This window comes from Piliocolobus tephrosceles, chromosome 16, assembly GCF_002776525.5.
Source record: "Piliocolobus tephrosceles isolate RC106 chromosome 16, ASM277652v3, whole genome shotgun sequence".
In the NCBI taxonomy this organism is placed as follows: Eukaryota; Metazoa; Chordata; class Mammalia; order Primates; family Cercopithecidae; genus Piliocolobus; species Piliocolobus tephrosceles.
In genome coordinates this window covers 11,746,127-11,768,561 of record NC_045449.1, presented here as the reverse complement: position 1 = coordinate 11,768,561, position 22,435 = coordinate 11,746,127, and the positions used below count along the sequence as shown (strand labels likewise).

Genomic DNA, 22,435 nt, shown 5'->3' with positions numbered 1-22,435 from the left:
AAGAAAGAAAGAAAAAGAGAGAGAAAAAGAAAAGAAAAGAAAAGAAAAGAAAGAAAGAAAGAAAGAAAGAAAGAAAGAAAGAAAGAAAGAAAGAAAGAAAGAAAGAAAGAAAGAAGGACTTAAGAGGACAGAATTGAGAGATATTTAGAAAACATAGAGAATTTATTAATTTTTAAATGTGGGAACTGAGGAAAGGGAAGAGTCTAAAATTACCCCCCAGCTTCTGGCCTAGGGAACTGGATAGATAGAAGTATCATTCATTGAAGTAGAGAATATAACGTAAGAAGGTCATTGTTGATGGTTTCAGATGCTGAATCTGATGCCAATGAGGCAGGCAGTTAGCAGGGAATCGGCATGATTACTTGCAGGCAACCAAAGGCAATGCAAACGAGGCCAAACAGGTTAGCACAAAGACCCACCCCCTAGTAGAAAGGAACTGTTACAACAGGCTTAACAATAAAGACAGATTGCACACATCCTGCTCTAGGCACAGAAAAGAATGTAACAAAGAATAAATCAGCTGAAACTGGTTAAATCCAAGATGGCCAAAAACCTGACCAGCTGTCAACCCTTGGCTTATGTCCCTATTGCCATAAAATTTCCATGGGGAAACCTCCCACTCCCATCATGCACCTGACACTATGATAGTTCCAGATTAACCATATTTAGTCAAGAAAAGTCCTGATTCAGGGAATTGCATGCCTATTTCCCAGAAAACTCTTCCCTTATTATAGAATATTTTGTGCCATCATTACGCTTTTCCATATAGTATGTGAGCCCTCCATGTTGGGCGTGGCTTGTTCTTCTTAGCATGCCGGCATTCCTCTCTTGAGTGTGTGCATAAAGCTTACATACTATCACTTTGGTCTTGCTTTCAAATTCTTTTGTGGGGCAAAGACAAGAACCTGTACTGGCTCCCGGCAAGACCAGGACTTGGGAGGATTCTCCACTGTGTGAAGCTAGAGCTGGAGTCACTGAATGGTATAGACAGGCATCTCCTTGTTAAACAGAGATCACCTAAAACAGTAACACAGAAACTGTGCATTCTACAGTCTCTGCTCAAAGACCAAGGCTCCGTACAAAATAGAATACTGGGTTCTGCCCCATGAGAGGATCAAAGTACTCTTCCTATCCCTTACTTCCTGGCAACCATTCTTCACACAGATGGGCCAGCAATTCCCAGAGGATAAACAGATAGGAGGGAGAACAGGGCTGGTGGAGAATGTTGTGAGGGCATGATAGGTGGTGAAGAGAGGAAGGACAATGGGGAGGTGGAAGATGTTTTTAAAAATCTGGTAGTACTGCATTCTGAGATTGTATTCTATGCACTTTGCTACAGATTCAGAGATTGAAACAAACAGAAAGTGATCAGGAGAAAAGACATTACCTTTCTATAGCAAAAGTAAACTCCTAGGACCTAGACTGGGATCTGTGTAGCTTACTCTGCCCTGAACTGGAATCCTAAGAAGGGGTTTTCATCATCATACAAAGGGAAAGACAGGGGCATCACAGATAATTTGCACATGGCATTTTTGGCAAACATTGAGTTTGAACTGATCTCACGTTGCCTGAAGGTAAATAAAGAAGAAAAAAAGGTCTATATAAAACTACAGAGCAAAGAATGGAATAGCATGGAAAAAGAAGAAGAAGGAGAAGGAGAAGGAGAAGGGGAAGGGGAAGGAGAATAAGACAAAACTGAAAATGATCCATTACCAGACCTAGGAAAAACATGGAGGAACCTGTTTGGCATTATCAATAGGATAGTTTCTGTGAAACTGTATCAGAAAAACAGGCCGAAATAAAAAAGCAATAGGATGCACTGAAAAAAGAAAAGGATAAAATGTAAAAGGGTTGTTAGGAAATTAAAAATTCAACGGCATAATTAAAGTCTTCATTGCAAAGTCTTCATTGCTTCTGCTTCTATTAAATTAGTATTGGTGAGGGTGAACTTGAAAAGCTCTCCTACAGTGTAGAGAAAAAAAGCCAACGGCATGAAAGCAACACATGAGAACGTAATAGATACAGGGCATGGGGACCCCATCCAACTGACTATTGCTCCCAGAGGAGAGACCAGATCTGACGAGTGAAACCATATCACAGAAGGACCATTTCCTGAGCAGAAGAAAGACTATGTGTATAGATTGCGAGGGCTCACTGCATCCCACTAAATGAACTTAAATCCTTTAGGTACATTTAATACTTCTGAATCAAGAAACTGAAGAGGGGCTAAAGGACAAGCCAAAAGGAGAAAGTTCAATAGAACAATTCCAAAGGCTAAATGAAAGGCTCAGATAACTACAGGAACACGTGATGTCCAAGAATTAGGTGGATCACGATTTCAGTTTAATTGTGCAAATTCATGAAATTTCACCACCTTAATGAGAGGCTGGCTCTGCTGCTGGAGAAGAGAAAATAGAAAGGGGTCATTGAGGAGGCAGTATTTGATGGGCGTGAGCAGAGGTGAAGCAGCTGCAAGAGTTGGCCCCAACTCCCAAGGGAAGATGAGCAAATTGACTGAAAGAAACCTGTTCCATTTGGAGGAGTAAACAGAAAAACAACAAGGACAGGATGACAGGGACCAACCTCCTTCCTTCCTTCCTTCCTTCCTTCCTTCCTTCCTTCCTTCCTTCCTTCCTTCCTTCCTCCCTCCCTCCCTTCCTCCCTCCCTTTCTTTCTCTTTCTTTCTCTCTCTCTCTCTCTTTCGACAGAGTCTCACTCTGTCACCCAGGCTGGAGTGCAGTGGCATGATCTTGGCTTACTGCAGTCTCTGCCTCCTGGGTTCAAGTGATTCTCCTGTCTCAGCCTCCTGAGTAGCTGGAACTACAGGGGCCTGCCACCATGCCCAGATAATTTTTGTATTTTTAGTAGAGATGGGGTTTCATCATGTTGGCCAGGATGGTCTCAATCTTTTGACCTCATGATCCGCCTGCCTCGGCCTCCCACAAAGCTAGGATTACTGGCATTAGCCACCGCACCCGGCTGAAAGGCACCTTCTTTCAATGGCCAACTACTCAGAGATAGATAACTACTTAGAGATGCATGAAATGAGACAGGATTTTTTTAAAAACTGAGGTTCCAATGGCTCTTTGACAAATAACGGAGTAAGACAAAACAAACAAAAATGGTATAACCCTGCAGCCATTTCCCATTTCCTTTCACCATTCATTTCTTATGGTTTTGAGGATGGAAGGGAAGTGAACTGGAGAGGACAAGGAAGAAATTGCAAAGAGGAAGAGGGAAGAGGTGCTTCAGGGGATTCCAGCAGCAATGAGAGGGGGTGGATCAGACCTGAGTGGGGGATATGCACTTCTGCTGGGGAACTCAGCCTGAATTTTTGGACTGTTTCTAGTGGTAAGGATACTGTTACTATGGATAAGAATAAACTTGAAGAGCTCTCCTACAATGTAGAGAAAAAAGGGATGAAAGCAATACGTGAGAACATAATAGATACTGATGACATGGGAGTCCCTGGAAAACCATAAATATTTTTCAGATCTTGATTGTGATCCCTCCAGTTCACTGGAAAGGGCTGCTTCGGCTCCAAGTCCCCTGCAGGTGGAGGGAGTGGGACATTGCTCACCTGGGCGGAGGTGCTGTGCAGCTTCAGCAGCCCGTTCTCTAGCCGGTCTGTCTTGTACTTGAGCTCTTTTCTGTGCCTGTGCAACAAGCTCTGGTAGAGTCTGATGAACTCCAGAAAGGACTTGGGAGTTGTGTAGTTGTAGCGCTTCTCATTGCTCAGATAAGACTGGGATGTTTGGTTGACACTTGTGTGGACAAAGGCCATGAACTTGCTAATCGACTGCTTTACTGTGGGCTAAAACCAAGAGCAAGAAATGAAAAGATTATCTCCTGTTGAAGATTAGAGGCAACTGCTCACCCCTCACCCCACCCATTCCTCCACCATGTGTAAACCTATGCTCCAAGCTTGATCTTTAACCCTGACATCCTGGACATGGAGTTGGTTGTACCCTCATCTGGGAAGGACCTTTAGGAGTGTCTCCTTTTCCCTCTTACCTCAATGCCCTCTGTGTTCTGCAAGAAACGGAGGCTGACAGACTCCAATGCTTGCTGAGGCCACTCGTGGAACCAGTGGATGGCTGTGCAGTTCACAATGGCTGGGAACTTCCTGCTGCGGACTCTTAGCTTGTTCCCCACAGGGGAGAAACAGAGAGTCACCTGAGAAGTCAGAAGGGTGGGGAGAACCAGGAAGGCATCAGAGAAATACTCACAGAGAGGCAGATATGGCCTTGGGTTCTCTAGCTCCCGGAAGATTGGGAAGCACATCCAACAGAGACAATATCTGTAAATGCTAGCCAGCCTCACCAGCCAACAGATCAAAAATGCTGAGACTGCATGATCCACAAGGGATGCTGCTGCCCTTAAAGCAGATGAGAAGGGTGTCCTGGCAACTGTGCTCAGGCTGAGAAGGGTGCCGCACACTCACCACCCACTCTAGATAATCAATAAGAACAGCTATGCCTGAAATATCAGTGGAAGCTCCCATGAATCATCTCGGGTCTCTGCCTGCCCCTGTCAGTAAATGCTCTTTACCTTCAGCTGTCGCTGGACCCGATCTATAAAGAACTTCCAACAGTTCTCTCTGTTATCAACCAGACCCTGGCTCTTGACTTCATTCCTCACATTGCTTATGATGTTTTCGACTTCATCATCAGAGTACAGATCTGGGATCTCCCCTGGGAAAAAAACAGAGCACAGATAGGCAGCCTTGGCATCTCGCTAAATGATGCAATCAGACATGGGAAGTCATCCTGCCTTGGGACACAGGTCAGTGGTTTTTAGGCCATGTACCAACTCTCTTGCTGGTGAAGCTGGACAGTCACCATGTCTACTCCAAACCCAGGGCAGAAGAACGAGTATGTTAATGATTGGAACAGAGGGTAGGGTACCCTCTTGTCCTGGGGTAGATAGTTGGTAGCACAAGAGCCTTCAACTGTCTTCTCTTCTTCTGCTCAAAGCATTTGTTTCCCTAACTACTGTATTTTTTACTCTTTTGGTATGGTACCCTCCAGGAATTTAATATTTAGCAGGAAACATGGCTAATACGATCAAAAATAGCTATAAGACCCCCGGCAAAAAGGGCCATAACAAACATACAGATAGGTCCATATATTTAACAAGAGCAAGCTATCACTGTTTATGAGAGAAAATGAGGAGAAAGCAGAATGGCTTTATGGAATTTAGTACATGATAGGCAGCACGCCTTAAATCGACGGGGAAAAGATGAACTATTCAATATATGGTACTGCATTAGGAAAACCGGGATCTGAAAAAATTATGGTTAGATCTTGATTTTCTTTTTTTTTTTTGAGATAGAGTTTCGCTCGTGTTGCCCAGGCTGGAGTGCAGTGGTGCGATCTCGACTTACTGCAACCTCCGCCTCACAGGTTCAAGTGATTCTCCTGCCTCGGCCTCCTGAATAGCTGGGATTACAGGCGTGCGCCACCATGCCCGGCTAATTTTTTTGTATTTTTAGTAGAGACGGGATTTTACCATGTTAGTCAGGCTTGGCCTCGAACTCCCGACCTCAGGTGCTCCACTGGCCTCAGCCTCCCAAAGTGCTGGGATTACAGGCGTGAGCCACCGCGCTTGGCCAGATCTTGATCTTATAAAGCACACTAGAGTAAATGCCAACTGGATCAATGATTTAACTAAAAAAAGGCAGGAAAATAAGAGAAAAAATGGGAGAAATAATCTCTGAGTGGGGAAGGATTTTCTAACTCTATCTGAATCAACCTATGTTAAAATAAAAATAAATTTCATGAATGCATAAAAATTGACCAATCTGACTGCAGAAAAATAAAAATATTTCATGACAAAAATATCACAGGCAAAGTATAGCAATGAGAGCAAAACACAAAGAACAAACTAAGAAAACATGTTATAGTAAAATGGTTAATCTTAATATGTAAAGAAATTCTCCACAAATAAAGAAAAAAATCAATAATTCAATAGATAGATGGGGTGAAGGATATGAAAAGAAAGTTCACGGTGAAGGAAATAACAATTTCTGTTGAATATATTAATAGATGCTTCACCTCGCTCATAATAACAGAAATATACATCAAAACTACACATAGTTACATTTTGTTTGTACAAATGAGGTTAATGAACAAGGACAGTCAATCTCACTCGTAATGAAAATGTATATTAAAACTACACCTTACTATTATTATTATTTTTTAACAGATTGGCAAAAATCTGAAAGTTAAATGAAAACACTGCATTAATGATGCAGTATGTGAAAGTAAAATTATATGCTTAATCTCCCTGATGAATAACAATTTTAAAAATCCCAACTAAATATGTATAAATTAGTATATGATGATCAAGTGTAAACCCTGTCCTGGAAATGTAAGGAGAAATACTAGAAAAAAACTATGAAAATAATTTACTACATTAATTGATTAATAGAGTAAAACAATATGACATTGAAATGGATGCGTAAGGTTTCTAAAAACTGCTAGCAAACTAGGAATAAATGAGTTTTCTCTTTAATAATAGATATCACCCCCAAACCTACAGCAAACATACCTAATCATAAAATAAAATATTTTCTTTCAAATCAAGAATATGACAAATATGACTGCTATGGTATTTTCTAGTCGTCATTATATAGGAGACTCCAAACTGTGCAAAACGTGAAGAAAAAAATAAAATAAAATGTATAAGGATAGTTAAGGATGTAATAAAACTGTTACTGTTCAAAATATAATTTTCTACTTAGAAAATCTAAGAGAATATTCACGTAAACAACCGGAACTCGTAAGAGCATTTAACAACAAGCTTGTTGGAGAGAAAATTAATACTGGAAATTAAATCACATTTTGTACCCAGCAAAAACAAATTGTTAATTGAAAAGTTATCAATTAAAACACCAAAAACACCCCTCACAAAGCAGGTAAGTAATAAATATACAAAGGGACGAGCTAGATCTTCATGTGAAAGCTACAGCATACTATTGAAGGGAATAAATGAAACCAGAAATAAATGGAGAGAAATACTGAATTCATGGAGGGATGATGAGGTATCACCGCTTTCCCAAAAATGCAATTTCAATAAGAAATCAAATGGGTTTCTTTCTTAATTCTGACAAATATTTCCTAAAACTGATATGGAAAAGCAAAGGATGAAAAATGGCATTGTTGATAAAGAACCAGAAAGAGTGATTTGTTCCACTGGAAATCAAGTCTCCTTATGAAGCTATCTTAGTTAAAACAATGTGAAATTGACACTGGGGTGAATAAATAGAACAATGAGTAAAACACCTAGAAATGGATCCAGATATAAACAGGAAATTGATATGAAAAATCAGGAGGCAGGGACTTTGGGAGGCCAAGGCAGGCAGATCACGAGGTCAGGAGTTCCAGACCAGCTTGGCCAATATAGTGAAACCCTGTCTCTACTAAAAACGCAAAAATTAGCTGGTCATGGTGGTAGGCGCCTGTAGTCTCAGCTACTCAGGAGGCTGAGGCAGGAGAATCGCTTGAACCCAGGAGGCGGAGGTTGCAGTGAGCCAAGATTGCGCCACTGCACTCCAGGCTGGGCTACAGAGAGAGACTCTGTCTCAAAAAAAAAAAAAAAAAAAAAAAAAATCAGGAGGCAGACAAGGGCTGGACTAATTAATAAGTTATGTTAAGACAATTCAATATTGATATAAAAATATAATTAAATTACTAGATAAAAGTAATTTCCAGGTGAATAAAGACATACATATGAAAAGTAAAACAGTGATAATTAAAAAACCACAGGCAATTATTTTCATGGCATTGGGATAAAACAACATTTGTGAAACAGAGCACAAAAAGCACAGAAAAAAGACGATTACAATATTAAAACTTAATTGGCACAACAAATGTCAGATATAGACTTCCAAAATAGATTTACAGTCCATATAATGAACAAAAAAATCTAAATATCAAAAATATGTAACGAATGTCTGAAATTCATAAGAAAAAGACAAAAAGCAAAAGATCCAAAGTGCAAACTGTATAAATAGGCAACACATAGAAGAGAAGCAGTAAGGCCAGGCGCGGTGGCTCAGGCCTGTAATCCCAGCACTTTGGGAGGCCGAGGCAGGTGGATCATCTGAGGTCGGGAGTTCGAGACCAGCCTGACCAACATGGAGAAATCCAGTCTCTACTAAAAATACAAAAAATTAGCCAAGCAAGGTGGTGCATGCCTGTAATCCCAGCTACTCAGAGGCTGAAGCAGGAGAATCACTTGAACCTGGGAGGCAGAAGTTGCAGTGAGCCAAGATCGCGCCATTGCACTCCAGCCTGAGCAACAAGACAGAAACTCCGTATCAAAAAAAAACAAAACAAAAAAAAAAAACAAAAAAAAAAAAAAAAAAAAAAGAAGAAGAGAAGCAGTAACAGCCAATAAATGCTTGAAATGATGCTCAGTGTCACCAGTGAAAAGGGAAAAGAAAATAATAGGATTTAATTTCATGCTAAGTGGCAAAAATTAATATGTCAGCTAAGCCAAATATTGGTGAGGTTAGACAGAAACAGGTGTTCATGCACTACTGGCCAGAGATAAGTGTATGACTACTATGGAGAGCAATTTGGCACTTTTTGGTAAAGTTGAAATGTACACATCAGATAAACTAGTAATCTAGGTATTGGACACCTTTTGGAAAGAAACCCTTGCAGATGCACAATAAAATTTTCTATTTTGCATCATTATTCATAATTACACAAGTGTTTGTTATATTGTTTTTAGAATGTCCAAATTATTTTGTAAGGAAATAGGAAATATAAAAAAACACAACGGGAAAATGTGAAAACCGTAAATTTTATTCTTTTGAGAATTTTGTCTGGGGAAGGTTCTAGGATTGTTGTTTGGCTGTCACTTCAAGTAAAAGAAAATTAATTTAAAAACGTTCAGGATGGAGATAATGGGCTATGTTTGAAAGTGGAGAAGAGAGAGAGTCAGAAATTGAAAGAAAAGATGGAATAGAGAAAAATTCTGAATTAGGAACTAGGGGTGGGCTCCTAGCTCAGACGAAAAGTTGGCCTTGGAAAGGAGGAATGGTAATACTGGAGGAAAAGAGAAAACTGCAAAATAATAATAATAATAATAATAATAATAATAATAATAATAATAATAATGGAGACAGATTGTGAGGTATAAAGTAGCTGTGAGGTCCAAACTAAATGACATCAGTTTTCTCAATGAAAAGGATGAGACTGGGGGAGGTAAGAATGAAGGAAATACTATAGCTAAAAAGTTGCAAACACTGGATATGATGTCAAGGTGAATGTGGTTCACTCCAGAAAAGCAATGGGTATCAGAAAAGCAAAATGTTCCCATTTCTAGAACAAGTCTTTAGGTAGCTGTTGAAGTTATCTGGGACTGGAATCATATACAAGCTCTTCTTTAATGTGGTCTATTTTTCACCAACATGATGCTTTTGTAAAAATTTTTTTTTAAAGCTGTTCACACATGCTTTTTCCTTCTTCTGTAACTGACAGAAATGTTAGCATCACTGGAGTGTTAGCAATGAAAGAAGTCATTGGGACCATCTTACATCCCATCTTCTTTTTTCTTTTTCTTTTTTTTTTTAAAGACAGAATCTTGCTCTGTCACCAGGCTGGAGTGATCTTGGCTCACTGCAACCTCCACCTCCCAGGTTCAAGCAATTCTCCTGCCTCAGCCTCCCAAGTAGCTGGAGTCCCAACTACTACAGGCGCACGCCACCATGCCCAGCTAATTTTTGTATTTTTAGTAGAGATGGGGTTTCACCACGTTGGCCAGGATGGTCTTGATCTCCTGACCTTGCGATCTGCCTGCGTCGGCCTCCCAAAGTGCTGGGATTATAGGTGTGAGCCACCGTTCCCTGCCCATCCACTTTCTTAAGGACTTTGGTGAGGTGCTCAAAGTGAGTGGTCTGGCAAATGATCAGTAATAATCAAGAGTGTGAGTAATTGTGATTGTATCAGTCATTGAAGCTGCTGTACTTTCTTGAACGACTGTATCTGGAGGAAACTCAAGCCAACTTTCCAACAAATTATGGCCTTCATGGTTTGACAGCACTAAACCAATTAGGAGTCTACTAAGAGTTTCATACTAATTAGCTTTAATCATTTAAAAGGTTGAAATAAAAAAATGAATTATCATGAAAGTGATCATTTACTATTTCCCTTAATTGTACCAACTTATTTAATTTCTATTCTTTGAGATAGTTAATGGCATGCATATAAAATTCCCATACTATAATTTGTCAAAGTCAAGATCTTACTAATAGAATGACTCATTTCAGCCTCTTCTGATAAAAATAGGAGTGAAAGAAAACAGGTAAAAAAATAAAATGATATTTAGCATATGTTGAAAGTTTAAATAATAATATTTAATGGAATGTGGAAATTATGTGAAGTTCAATTTTTACTGTTCATAAATAAGCTTTAATTGACCATAGCCAGGATCATTAGGTATTATCTGTCGCATGCGTGTCCGTGTGAAAAGCCCACCAAACAGGCTTTGTGTGAGCAACAAGGCTGTTTATTTCACCTGGGTGCAGGCGGGCTGAGTCCGAAAAGAGAGTCAGCAAAGGGTGATGGGATTATCATTAGTTCTTATAGGTTTTTGGATAGGCGGTGGAATTAAGAGCAACGTTTTTGGGGCAGGGGGTGGATCTCTCAAAGTACATTCTCAAGGGTAGGGAGAATTACAAAGAACCTTCTTAAGGGTGGGGGAGATTCTAAAAAACCTTCTTAAGGGTGGGGAAGATTACAAAGCACATTGATCTTTGTAAGGGTGGGGCAGAAACAAATCACAACGGTGGATTGTCATCAGTTAAGACTATTTTCACTTGTTTGGTGGCTCTTCAGTTTCTTTGGGCCATCTGGATGTATACGTGCAGGTCACAGGGGATATGATGGCTTAGCTTGGGCTCAGATGCCTGACATTATCTATGGCTATTTTTGCCCTACAAAGACAGAGCTGAGGGCTTGTGACAGAGACTGTGTGATCTGCAAAGCCTAAAATGTTTACTTCCTGACACTTTATAGAAGAAATTTGCTGACCCTGGTTTATTAATACTCTTCATTCCAAGATGTTGAAAGCACCTGGGCCACTTAGAGACATTTTCCATGCCATATGATGGTGGTATTTGTCACAAGATCCCTAGAACCTTTAAGAAGAAGACCATCGGATGGAATATCTGGGGAAAAACATCTCTGAATTGGGAACAAAAATTTGCATTTTCACATTTGTTCCTATAATGCCTCTTGACAATATTCTCATCACTTGTTTTGTGATGTAGGTAGTCATGCTGAAAGCAGGAAACTGAACTGCCAGAGGGGATTCTGTGATGTGAACAGGGGCAGAGGCTATTTAAATATTTGAGAAGTTTCCTCCTGAGACCTAAAGTTGGGAAACACTATTTCTAACTCCAAGTAGTTTCAGGCTTCATGCGTACTTGGAATTAGAAATAGTATTGAAATATTCTAATATTTTGGAAGCCAGACTAATCACCATCTTCTGTATGTTAGTACGGGACTCCTTAAAGACCCCAACTGCTTTTCAGGAAAGAGATCCTGATCATTTAACATGGATTAGTTAGTTGGACCTTGGCGATAAAAAGGGTGAAGCTAAGGGTTAGATTCCCCACTTCACACTGGTGTAAGGACTTCGACCCTATCTAGGCCTGATAGTTTAAAAAAACATTTCCCTATTCTTAAAGGAGAAAAAGCAAGGGAGGGTGGAGGCTATTTTAGTACCCTGTCCCTCTCTCTTCACTGCTGGAAAACTTTCCAAAGCAACTGTCCAATAGTAATATTTAACATATGAGATGGCACATCATTCTCATGCTGTTACCTACTTTACTTAAAGAAGTACCTCCTGAATGTCAATTATGGGCCGGGAGATGTCTTAAGAGCTGACAATATAAATGATGAGAAACCAGACTCTGCACAGCGCTGTCAGGCCTCTGAACCCAAGCTAAGCCATCATATCCTTAGTGACCTGCACGTATACTTTCAGATGGCCTAAAGCAACTGAAGATCCACAGAAGTGAAAGTAGCCTAAACTGATGACAATCCACCATTGTGATCTGTTTCTGCTCCACCCTAACTGATCAATGTACTTTGTAATTTCCCCCACCCTTAAGAAGGTTCTTTGTAATTCTCCCCACCCTTCAGAACGTACTTTGTGAGATCCACCTCCTGCCCCCAAAACTCCACCGCCTATTCCCAAACCTATAAGAACTAATGATAATTCCACCACCCTTTGCTGACTCCTTTTTCGGACTCAGCCCACCTGCACCCAGGTGAAATAAACAGCCATGTTGCTCACACAAAGTCTGTTTGGTGATCTCTTCACACGGACACATGAAACAATAGTTACATCAGTGTTATTTTATTTCCTAAACTGGGAAGTAGGCGTTTAATCCTTCTTCTTTTTTTTTTTTTTTTTGTATTTCTGGATTGTTTAATAATGTAAATTAATCAACAACAAACTCAATGGTCTCTACCTTTCATACATTTACAATCTTGTTTCAATACAGTGGTGGTACGTGCAGCTATTGAGTGCTGTAGGAACATGGGGAAACTCGTTCCTAAGACCGACAGTGGATCTGTCTCTAGATTTTCTAGAGAGGGAACACCCAAGGTAAGTATTCTACTGTGGGTGGAAGTTAATCCAGACAAAGAAGGACTTGAGGTTCAAAAGGAACAGCCTAAGTAATTAATGATGTCAGGAAGTAGCACAACATGTTACCTTAAGGAATTAGGAATCACTAGATCACAATGTGGGAAGTGAGACTAGCAAGGAAGGAAGGAAACCAGACAAAGAAGCTTGGAATTCATTCTGCAACCAGTTGGGAACTAATAAAAAAAAATTATAGTGGTTTTTTTCTTTCTTTCTTTTTTTTTTTCTTTGTTTTGAGACATGGTCTTGCTCTGTCACCTGGGCTAGGGTTCAATGGCACAGTCACAACTCATTGCAGCCTCGACCTCCTGGGCACAAGTGATCTTCCCACCTTAGCCTCCCGAGTTACTGGGACCTGAGGTGCTCTCCATTAAGCCCCAATACTCTTTGTACTTTTCATAGAGATCGGGTTTTGCCGTGTTGCCCAGGCTGGCCTTGAACTCTGGGGCTCAAGTGACCTACCCGTCTTGACCTCCCAAAGTGCTGGGATTACAGGTGTAAACCACTGCTCCTGGCCAGGAATTATAGTTGAGATAGACCCTTTTGAAAGCAGTGAGGAGAATGGATTGGAGTGGGGATAGCATGGGAAGTAGAGAGACAAGTTAAGGATTGTTGGCATTTGTCAAGGCAAAAGAAGGCAAAACCAGTGGTAGTGAGTGATTTGTTTTTCTAAGACCAGCCGAGCAGGCATAAAAGAACCAGCGGGTAGGCAAGTGTAGGAGCAAAACTGCACATTTATTTTTGGTCACTTAAGGTGTGGGGGAGACGTCTGTCGGCCTCCGGCAAAGGAGGCCGGCAGAGTCCCCCTGGTGGGGCTCTCGGAGGGAGTTCCGGCAGTCCCGACATCCCGTCAGGAGTGGGGCTGGGAAGTCCGCGTGGCTCACTGGCCAAGAGTGGCTTTTCTAGGAGTGGGAGGGCAGTAGGGGGCACGGGTGTGCGGGGGGGAGGGGGGCGTTCCGCAGGTGCGACCAGGTAAATCTTGGTCTCTTTGGATTGACGTCACCTGGCGCATGCCCGGTTGGTCTGCACCTTCCCAGGCGCCGGCTGCATTTTCGCGCGCGCGGGAAGAGTTGGTGAAGAAGAACCCGGAAGTGCGCCATCCTGCCTCCCTTTGTCCAAACAGTGAGGATAGAGAAGATACGGATTCAGAAACAGATAAGGGGAAAATTGGTGGCAATGGATTATCTCTTGGATATCCATAGGTGGTAAGGAAGAGGTTAGCAATGTAGGGAATCCACAGAACCAAAGTCTCTTGAGTAACTTGTATAGGACTTCGGTTCCACAAGAAAAAAAAAAAAAACAGTTTATTACCACAAAACGAAAAGAAAAGTCTGATTGTTCACGCTTCTTTTTGCATTGCTCTTTGGGAATTTCTGTTTTGCAGCTGGAGAACCAAACTGGTTCTGGTTTAAAGTTCCACTGTCTAGTTTGAGGGCACATGTGGTGAGCAGATCTAATGAGTCCACTAAGTATGTCTTAGAGGATCAGTGCATGCTTGATGGTTGCTCTTTTGCCCCAACTTTATTGTTGTTGTTTTTTTCTTTCTAGGGAAACTGGGCCACCATTCAATTTATTTAACAGCATAGATAGCTCCTCAGGAAGTCCAGTTCCAAATGCCACCAGAGGAGAACGATCCAATGCCAAGGCTGTTATAAACATTTCTGGGCTCTGCATTCTCATAGGATGTGTGTTGAACATAACATTATCAACCCTGGCTCTAATCTTAAAGCACCTGGAACATGAGGTGGATCTTTTTATGTTCTAGATCCTAAGAGGAGATTTGGCCCACAGATATATAAAAAGAACAGTTTGGTTTAGAGATAAAGAAGAATATGACTTTAGAAGAGAGGGACCCCATTGGTTATAAACTCTTCTACGAGACTGTACAGAGGCTACATGTTATCCATCTTTGAGCACGGTACCTAGTAACTGAGCATGCGCTCTTAGTAAATGATTATTGAATATATGAATACATAGAAAGTCATCTAGCCTGGGACAGGAAAATGAATTATAATTTTGAATAAAACAATTCAGCCTTTTGGAAAGCAAAAGGAAAATCCTAACACAACATCGGATTCCAAAGTAAAATAAAATATAAAATCTGTCATAACTAGGGGCGGAAGAAACATCACACTTGGAGCTGACTAGGTTTTCTTAGCTGGCTAGTGCTAACTGGCAGGGGCACCAGAGTAAAATGGGCCTTCTGGAAGGCTGGAAAGCTGGAGGAAGAGGTGTTTTCCTGGAAAGCCATGGGATAATTCTGATTTTTTTCCCTCTAAATTTAGAGTGGGGTCTTGTTGATGCTGAGTTTGAGTCAAGGTTGAAGAGAACAAGTTTTGTAAGAATTCCTTAAAGGCCTGGGTTTGATGATCAGTGCACATTCCTCAGGAATTATTATAACAGGTCAATAAGAACATAGCAAGTAATGAACCTTTCAGATCCAGCAAGGACTCACATTTCATGCACAGTGTCACCAGCAGTTGCATGACCCCTATCAAGGACCCCAGCAGCCAAGGGAAGTGACTCAAATATGTGTTTCATCTGCTCTTACCCTGGGAAGCCACTCTACTTCTTATACAGTTATATATCTTTTGCTAATTAAATCAGGAACCTAATTTAATACTTTTGCTTTGTGTGTAAGATTTCTTCATGTCCATCTATAACTCATTTGAGATACAACTGGCATAAAGATGGGTTCTGAAATGCTATAGTTGGTGTCAGAAGTGGGATTCATAAGCCAAATTACTATCATGGTTTGATTTTAGAAATGGTGCCAGGAAAACAAGAAATGAAATGGTGAGATAAAGAAGTGTGAGAGGAAACTCAGCCCAGGGTATGAGATCATTGGTTTTCTGAGGGAGATGTTTTTGGGAGAGAATTGCATTCACTATACCTTTATATCCAACCTTGTAGGACTTGTACATAGCTACAGAGGGATCAGTTAATTGCTAGGTAGTCTAAGTTATGGTTTCCTAGTCCCTACTGTGTTATCCAAGGGTGAAGTCATTGCAAAACCCCACAAAATTGAAAAAGTTGGGAGATAATGAGGTTCTGAGTCATCTCTGCAGCTTTGGCAGAACTGGCAATCAGTTACTTTCTGACCAGAAATTACTTATTTGATAGGGAATGTTAGAACCAAGATATACTCTAATTCTCCCTGTTGAAAAGGTTAAGAAAAAAAGGGGGTGGGTTAGAAGACAAAAGTGTTCATCTTAACTGTATCTCCACTTGAATATGTATACACAAATCTTACCTTTTTTTTTTTCTTAAAGAATATATAGAAGCCTTAAAATGGGGCCTAAAACTCCATGATTTTGGAGCTGGCTGATTGCATTTTTACTGAGAGGGCTTTAGATATTCATTTGCACTTGAAAAAAAGTTGTCTTCTAAATGAAAAATTATCAATACTTAATTGAGGAATAAAATTTCAATTGGTGAAAATGTAACAACTTTGTGTCTCAGATATTATTTTAGGAAAAGGTGACCTGGCTGGATTACAGCCAATTGAAATACAATGATGTGAGGCTGGCAACACACCCGACATCTCTAAAGCTGTATTCTCTCAGGCTGATTTAGAAATTAGGCTTCAGGGTAGCTTCGGGGTAGGAGGGAAGTTGGATCCCTCTCTCTTTATTTAGTAGAATAATAAAAGATGAGGCTATGTTATAGATTAAATACTATTGTACAAGGTGATGAGATGTTAGAGATTGCATTTAAGAAAGGAAAAAATGGTGACATTGGAGGAGAAAAGGTGTAAGAGTTGGTAGGCAAACTCTCTGATATAAAGCTAACTTGAACAGGGCAGGGAGGGAAGGAAATGAGGGTGGTATTAGTGCAATGCTAGCAGCCAGCACAGTAAGGAAACCTGGGACACCCATCTCACCTGAAAGAAGCCAAAGTTTGCTCACAATGCCTGCTAGTACATGCTCTGGACCAGGAACCAGTGACTCTTCATGAAAATGACAGCAAGATGGCATGGGGTGCAATGCCACAAAATATGAAGCAGACAATGATTCCAAAGCCAGGAACTTCCTGGAGGTTGTCAGGAACTATCCTAAAATACATTACTTACAATATATAGTAGACTATATACTACTATATCTATATATACTAGATAGACTATGGAGAAAGGTACTTGTGACTATGGTCCTTGGACTTTGTAAACTAAAGAGTATTTAATTAGAGCCAGGGAATGGAGTGTGGAGAGAGAGACAGGCTTTTAAGATGCTGGAAGTCTGAAGGCAGAAATTTTGTTCAGGAACATTTGTACACTGACTGTTTTCTCAATTGAGATGAAGAGGTGGTTTTTGTAGATGCTGCATTTGTTTTAACAGCCAGGAAAACATATTCTTTCTTTAATATAAACACAAACATATTTATATAAATGCATAATTTATGCATTACATTATCTCATATTCTTGGATGTATATATAATTTTTTGTTTTTTTTGAGACAGAATCTCGCTCAGTCACCCAGACTGGAGTGCAATGGCCCAATCTCAACTCACTGCAACCTCCACCTTCCCAGTTCAAGCAATTCTCCTGCATCAGCCTCCCAAGTAGCTAGGATTACAGGCCTTTTGCAGTCTCAGTCCTGCGCTTGGATCTGAAGAGCATTGGAGATATTGGCTCTGAGCAGGACAGAGCATATCTGTAACAGTGTTCAGGAACAATATACCTTTGAGGGAAGATGCTTATTGCCAGATTAGTGGGATTTCTCCAAATATGAAAGACTTCGTTCTAGGTAGAGACAAGATATGAAATATATGAAATATGAAAAGCAATGATGGGTAAGACAGATAAACCAGGTCATATCCACTCTGGAATGATGGACAGCTGAGGTTGGAGTGATGAGATTGAAAGGAGGAATAGCCAGACGAACGTTGGATCAACAGCAGGGATGTGACCACCAGGTTCCACTACCAGTTATCCGTATCCTCTGTATCTCTGGTTGGGGGCATGAGAGTTTGTAAAGTAATTATGGTAGACCTGTCACTGCCCTGGATAAGAGAGAAGGGGAGACAGACCCAATTTACATAGAGGGAGTAGGCCAGAGGATGGTATCCACCATACTGATCTCTTCTCCCTGCCTCTTCATTTTTAAAATCTTTTTCTTTTTTCTTTGTTTTAATTGAGATGGAATCTCACTCTGTTGCCCAGGCTGGAGTACAATGGCATAATCTCAGCTCACTGCAACCTTCGCCTTCTGGGTTCAAGCAATTCTCCTGCCTCAGCCTCCCAAGTAGCTGGGACTACAGGTGCCCACCACCATGCACAGCTAATATTTGTATTTTTAGTAGAGACGAGGTTTTGCCATGTTGGCCAGGATGGTCTCAATCTCCTGACCAGGTGATCTGCCCACCTTGGCCTCTCAAAGTGCTGGGATTACAGGCGTGAGTTTTCTTTGTAGGGGATTGTTGGCATAAGTACTGAATTCCTAATTAAAGAAGGACAACAAAATAGCAAGCATTGAGCTTTCCACTGAAGTCCTGTCTTGCACAGTGTCACAGGGCACTTCGCACCCCCCTGTCAAGTTTTTTGGGGACCAAGGAGAACTACGTGGAGCTTCCACTTTGCTCGAATGAGATTGTAAATCACTAGTTAATTACATTGGTAACCTCATCTTGCCCTACCATGTAAGTTTTATGCATGCATGCTCTCTTCTTGTGTATCTTCCTGCCAATGCCTGAGCTTCCTCAAGTACTACACACATTCTAGTTTCTCTTTGATTTGGAGACTGAGAGGGAACAGCACCTTCTCTCTGCACCCAGCACATCACCAAGCCCTTCACCCTTTCTTCTTGCCATAATCGGATCTAGTCCCACTAAGAGAGCCCCATGATTACTGTCTGTTTTGCAATGAAATAAGAATGAAAGAGCCAGGACAGCAGGCCCAGCATCAATGCTGAGAAGGGACTCGATGAACCAGTCCTTGGCTGTATCAGTTTTCTTCCTCATTCCTGTGACCTTGCTCTTCTGACCCTGGACCAAATCTTCACCTTTGTATAACTCTGATTCCAGGGGGAATTTATCAGTGACACCGAGTGCAAGGAATCTCTTACCAGATGCCAAAAGATCATTGATGAGCACAAGGAACCTCTCATCAGCCACTTGGGCATCAGTCATGAGGAACACTGTGTTGAGATTCTTCACTCCGGCTTTCAGACACAGGCTAGCCAGGTCCATCTGTAGAAACAGTCAATATCAGAAATCTCCGAAAAGAAGGCCTCCTTGAAAGAGAACTTCAACCCATTCTTTAGAAATAGAACCATTTTCTTCTCTGTTTGAATGGGAATTAAAGCAAGGTGACAACGGGAAGCTGGGGGAGTGCTATCTTGCACTGATGGGCAGGAAACTATGCCTCATTCCCAGGCTTCGGTGCCAATAAAGGTGGGCAAGAGAAACTACATATTGATGGCCTCTAATTCATACAACTGTGGTAGCTCCCGTACCTCTCTTAGGTTGATTTAGAAATTAGGCTTTAGGGTAAAGCTTCTGGAGCTCCTGCTCTGTGCAAAGAGGTTACAGCTTTCCAAAGCCCACAGGTGATCCTCTATTTATCTCTCTTACTTATGTCCTCATACAAGTGAATGACCTGCTCCTGAAGGCAAGCCATTGCTCTTGGTCTTAACTGAGAGTGACGTGCTTGGGGCTACCAGCATGGGGGATGAATATATCTTATGTTAGCAGGATCTTGTGTTCTTTTTTTTTTGAGATGGATTCTTGCTCTGTCACCCAGGCTGGAGTGAAGTGGCATGATCTTGGCTCATTGCAACCTCCGCCTCCCAGGTTCAGGGTATTCTCCTTCCTCAGCCTCCAAGTACCTGGGTCTACAGGTGCATGCTACCATGCCCGGCTAACGGGGTTTCACTATGTTAGCCAGGATGGTCTCGATCTCTTGACCTTGTGATCCACTCCCCTCAGCCTCCCAAAGTGCTGGGAGTACGGGCATGAGCCACTGTGCCCGGCCTCTTGTGTTCTTATGACTAGCTCCAGCAAGACACTTTTGTTGAAAAGAATACACTGGGGCAACACATGCACACAAGCACACACACACACACAAATGCAATCACCTGTAGGAAATTATATCCATTGAAAACTGCAGATGGATGACATTTTGGGCTAGGATGTCAAGTTCTGAACTTATCCAGCTTGATCAATCTCAGTTCCTTCGCTGTATCACCCTCCGCAGGCTCAGCCATCAGTTCCTGATGTTGCCTTTCTCTCTCTCACACTACTCACAGCTACTTCTAACAATTCCACACATTTCTTTACCACAGAGCTACCTTAGTGTCCAAATAACTCCCCTTTAAAGATACTGATTTTCGTTTTAGATCAATGGTTCTCACTACGTGCTCTAAGTGATCTAAGACAGTGTTTCTCAGTCCTAACTGGAATCATCTTGGGGATGCTTTGAAAAATCATGATGCCCAGGCCATTCCCCAGACTAGTTAAACCAGAATATTGGAGGGGTGGGACACAGGCATCAGTATTCTTTCTAGATTTCCAGCGATTCCCATATAGAGCAAAAGTTGAGACCCACAGTCTCAGCTCATTCTGTAAATGCGTAATTCCTATCACACTGTCATGTCTTTTTTGGAAACACTAAAAAAGACCTAACGGGAACATGATGTATGACCTTAGATTCAGCCAGTCATCGAGAGGCTGAGCTGTGGTTTTAGGGCAGAAGTGAGCACCTCCCTCTTCTGTCACTGGCTGAGAGATTATGAGGACAAGTGGGTGGGACTGGCTCAGTGCTGGCTGGAGTTCTTCCAGGAACAGCAAGAGCAGCCTCCTGATAGAAGTTACACCGTGACTTCCTACCAAGACTGTTGTGGCTATGGATAAAAGGAAGGGGACTGGACACAATGACCTTTGAAGGTTGTATATAGTGTCTTTCTTTACTTTCCAGAGCACTCATCGTGCCTCCAAGTGCTGGCTGTCTGAAACCAGGATATGTCACTGAAGGTCCCAGAGGCCAGTGGTTACTGACCCGTCTTTTAAAAATCTGAATTTCTTAGGAAACTCAAGCAGACCTTCAGAATTCCATCTATCTGCTCCCACTGTAGGTGAGCTGTGTGCTGAATTTGGTATAGATGTGCTTCTGATTTGAGCAAGAGTGGAGGCCCCACAGACGTAACTAGGACACCTGAGGTCTCCCAAAGGCGGACTTTGGAAAGGCCACTGTTCTCAGGCTGAGTCTAATGAGAAAAGTCATTCACGTCACCAGCCCAGAATCTAAGATAGAAATGGACAGATATTGAAGGGGAGGCTCCGGACAGGAGAACTGGAGAACGATTGAAGGATGAAGGAGCTGTGGCTGGTTGGAGGGAAGCTGAGCCTCCTCCCTGCAGCCGCCTGACCTTTTACCTTAAAGTCCTGGATCTGGTAGCCTTTCCGCAGTGTGATCTGGAAGACATCCATGGAGCTGATGAAAGCTGCCAGCCTTGTCAGGCTCTGCTTGCCACTCCCACCTACACCAACCAGCAGAGCATTTCCCCGTGGGGACTCCAAGATGCGATTGATATGGCAGCTAAAGAGAAGGAAGCAGGCACATGTTGCTTTGATCAGACTTTCTGCAGTCAGAAGCATGTATAAAGGCTTGAGTGGGAGCAGGGGCCTTCCTTGGAGGCATGTCACAGGCTGAGCTGTGGGAAACGTTAATGAGATTGTCCCCAAACCTGGCCTCACCTTCTTGCCTGAGTCGACTGAAGCTGCCATTGCTTTGCCTTAAGCCACAGCCTCTAGTGAACCAGGGACAGCTTGGCGGAGCCCATGGAAGGGAGCAGGATTGCAGGGGGATGAGTGATGTGATTGGGAGGGGACTCAGGGTTGCTCCTGCCCTTTTCCCCCACCATACCTGACCCTGCCACACCTCCCACTTCAATTCTTTTGGGCAAGAAGAGGGGACAGAAAAAGCGAAACAGTGGAAAACATACAATTTAAAAAATTCAGGAAAGGCTGGAGGACAAAGCAGGAGCAGAAGTTGGTTCCTCTTAGGAAAGAAGAGAAGCCAAACCAAAGTCAGTAGGAGAGGAACAGGGAGCCCGGACAGAGCTCATCTGTCTCTCTCCTTCAATCCTTCCTGGGCGTCAATGCCCTTGTAATGAAGGTTTGTGGGTTCTTATTATCAACAGGTAAGACACATGCATCCCTGGCTTCTGGATTCCTCCTTTCGTAGCCTTACTGCTCACCGCTCTCAGTGCCCATATTTCTGTCTCCTTGCTGCCTTCCTTGCAATGGAAGACTATTCCAGGCCTCATCCCCTTCAGAGGAAACCACTCTTCCTGCCCTCCAGCCCTTCCTCAAAGCCCACCCTCCAACAGCCTCTCCTCCAGGATCCACTTCCAATCATTTGTCTAGCCCCTCTCAGCAGTATGCATATACCTTACGCAAGGTGCTACACCCTTTATAAAAATAACCCTGATTTCCTCTTCTTTTCTCATCTTAGAAACAATGGCTCTGCATTGTACAAAATGCGTACAATACAGAAGAAAATCCACAATTCCACTATTTGGCAATAAACACTACTGACGTAAATTATAGGTCCTTCTAGACTTTTTTCTAGTGTCTGTCTGCATTTTTATAAATATATATGTTTGTACATATATTGATTATACCTGAAGAGTCAATATATTTCTATTATGTGTATTTTAAAAATTGAGTTCATCTTATAAACTGAACATAGTGTTTTGAAAACTTTTTTTTTTCATTTAGCAATATACTGTGATTGTTTTCCTAAGCCATTAAAAATTCAGCTAAACCAGA

The 22,435-nt window shown here is 41.8% G+C and overlaps 1 protein-coding gene across 1 annotated transcript in view; it reads right to left on the bottom strand.

Moving 5' to 3' along the window:
- DNAH9 (dynein axonemal heavy chain 9) overlaps positions 1–22,435 on the bottom strand; it is a 376,206-nt gene that overhangs the window by 137,885 nt on the left and 215,886 nt on the right. The window contains exons 44-48 of the mRNA XM_026456281.1: positions 21,038–21,200; positions 18,730–18,853; positions 4,552–4,694; positions 4,015–4,176; positions 3,581–3,814 (exon numbers count right to left, since the gene is read on the bottom strand). Of these exons, the coding sequence (XP_026312066.1) occupies positions 3,581–3,814; positions 4,015–4,176; positions 4,552–4,694; positions 18,730–18,853; positions 21,038–21,200 (826 nt within the window). The remainder of the gene's footprint in view (positions 1–3,580; positions 3,815–4,014; positions 4,177–4,551; positions 4,695–18,729; positions 18,854–21,037; positions 21,201–22,435) is intronic.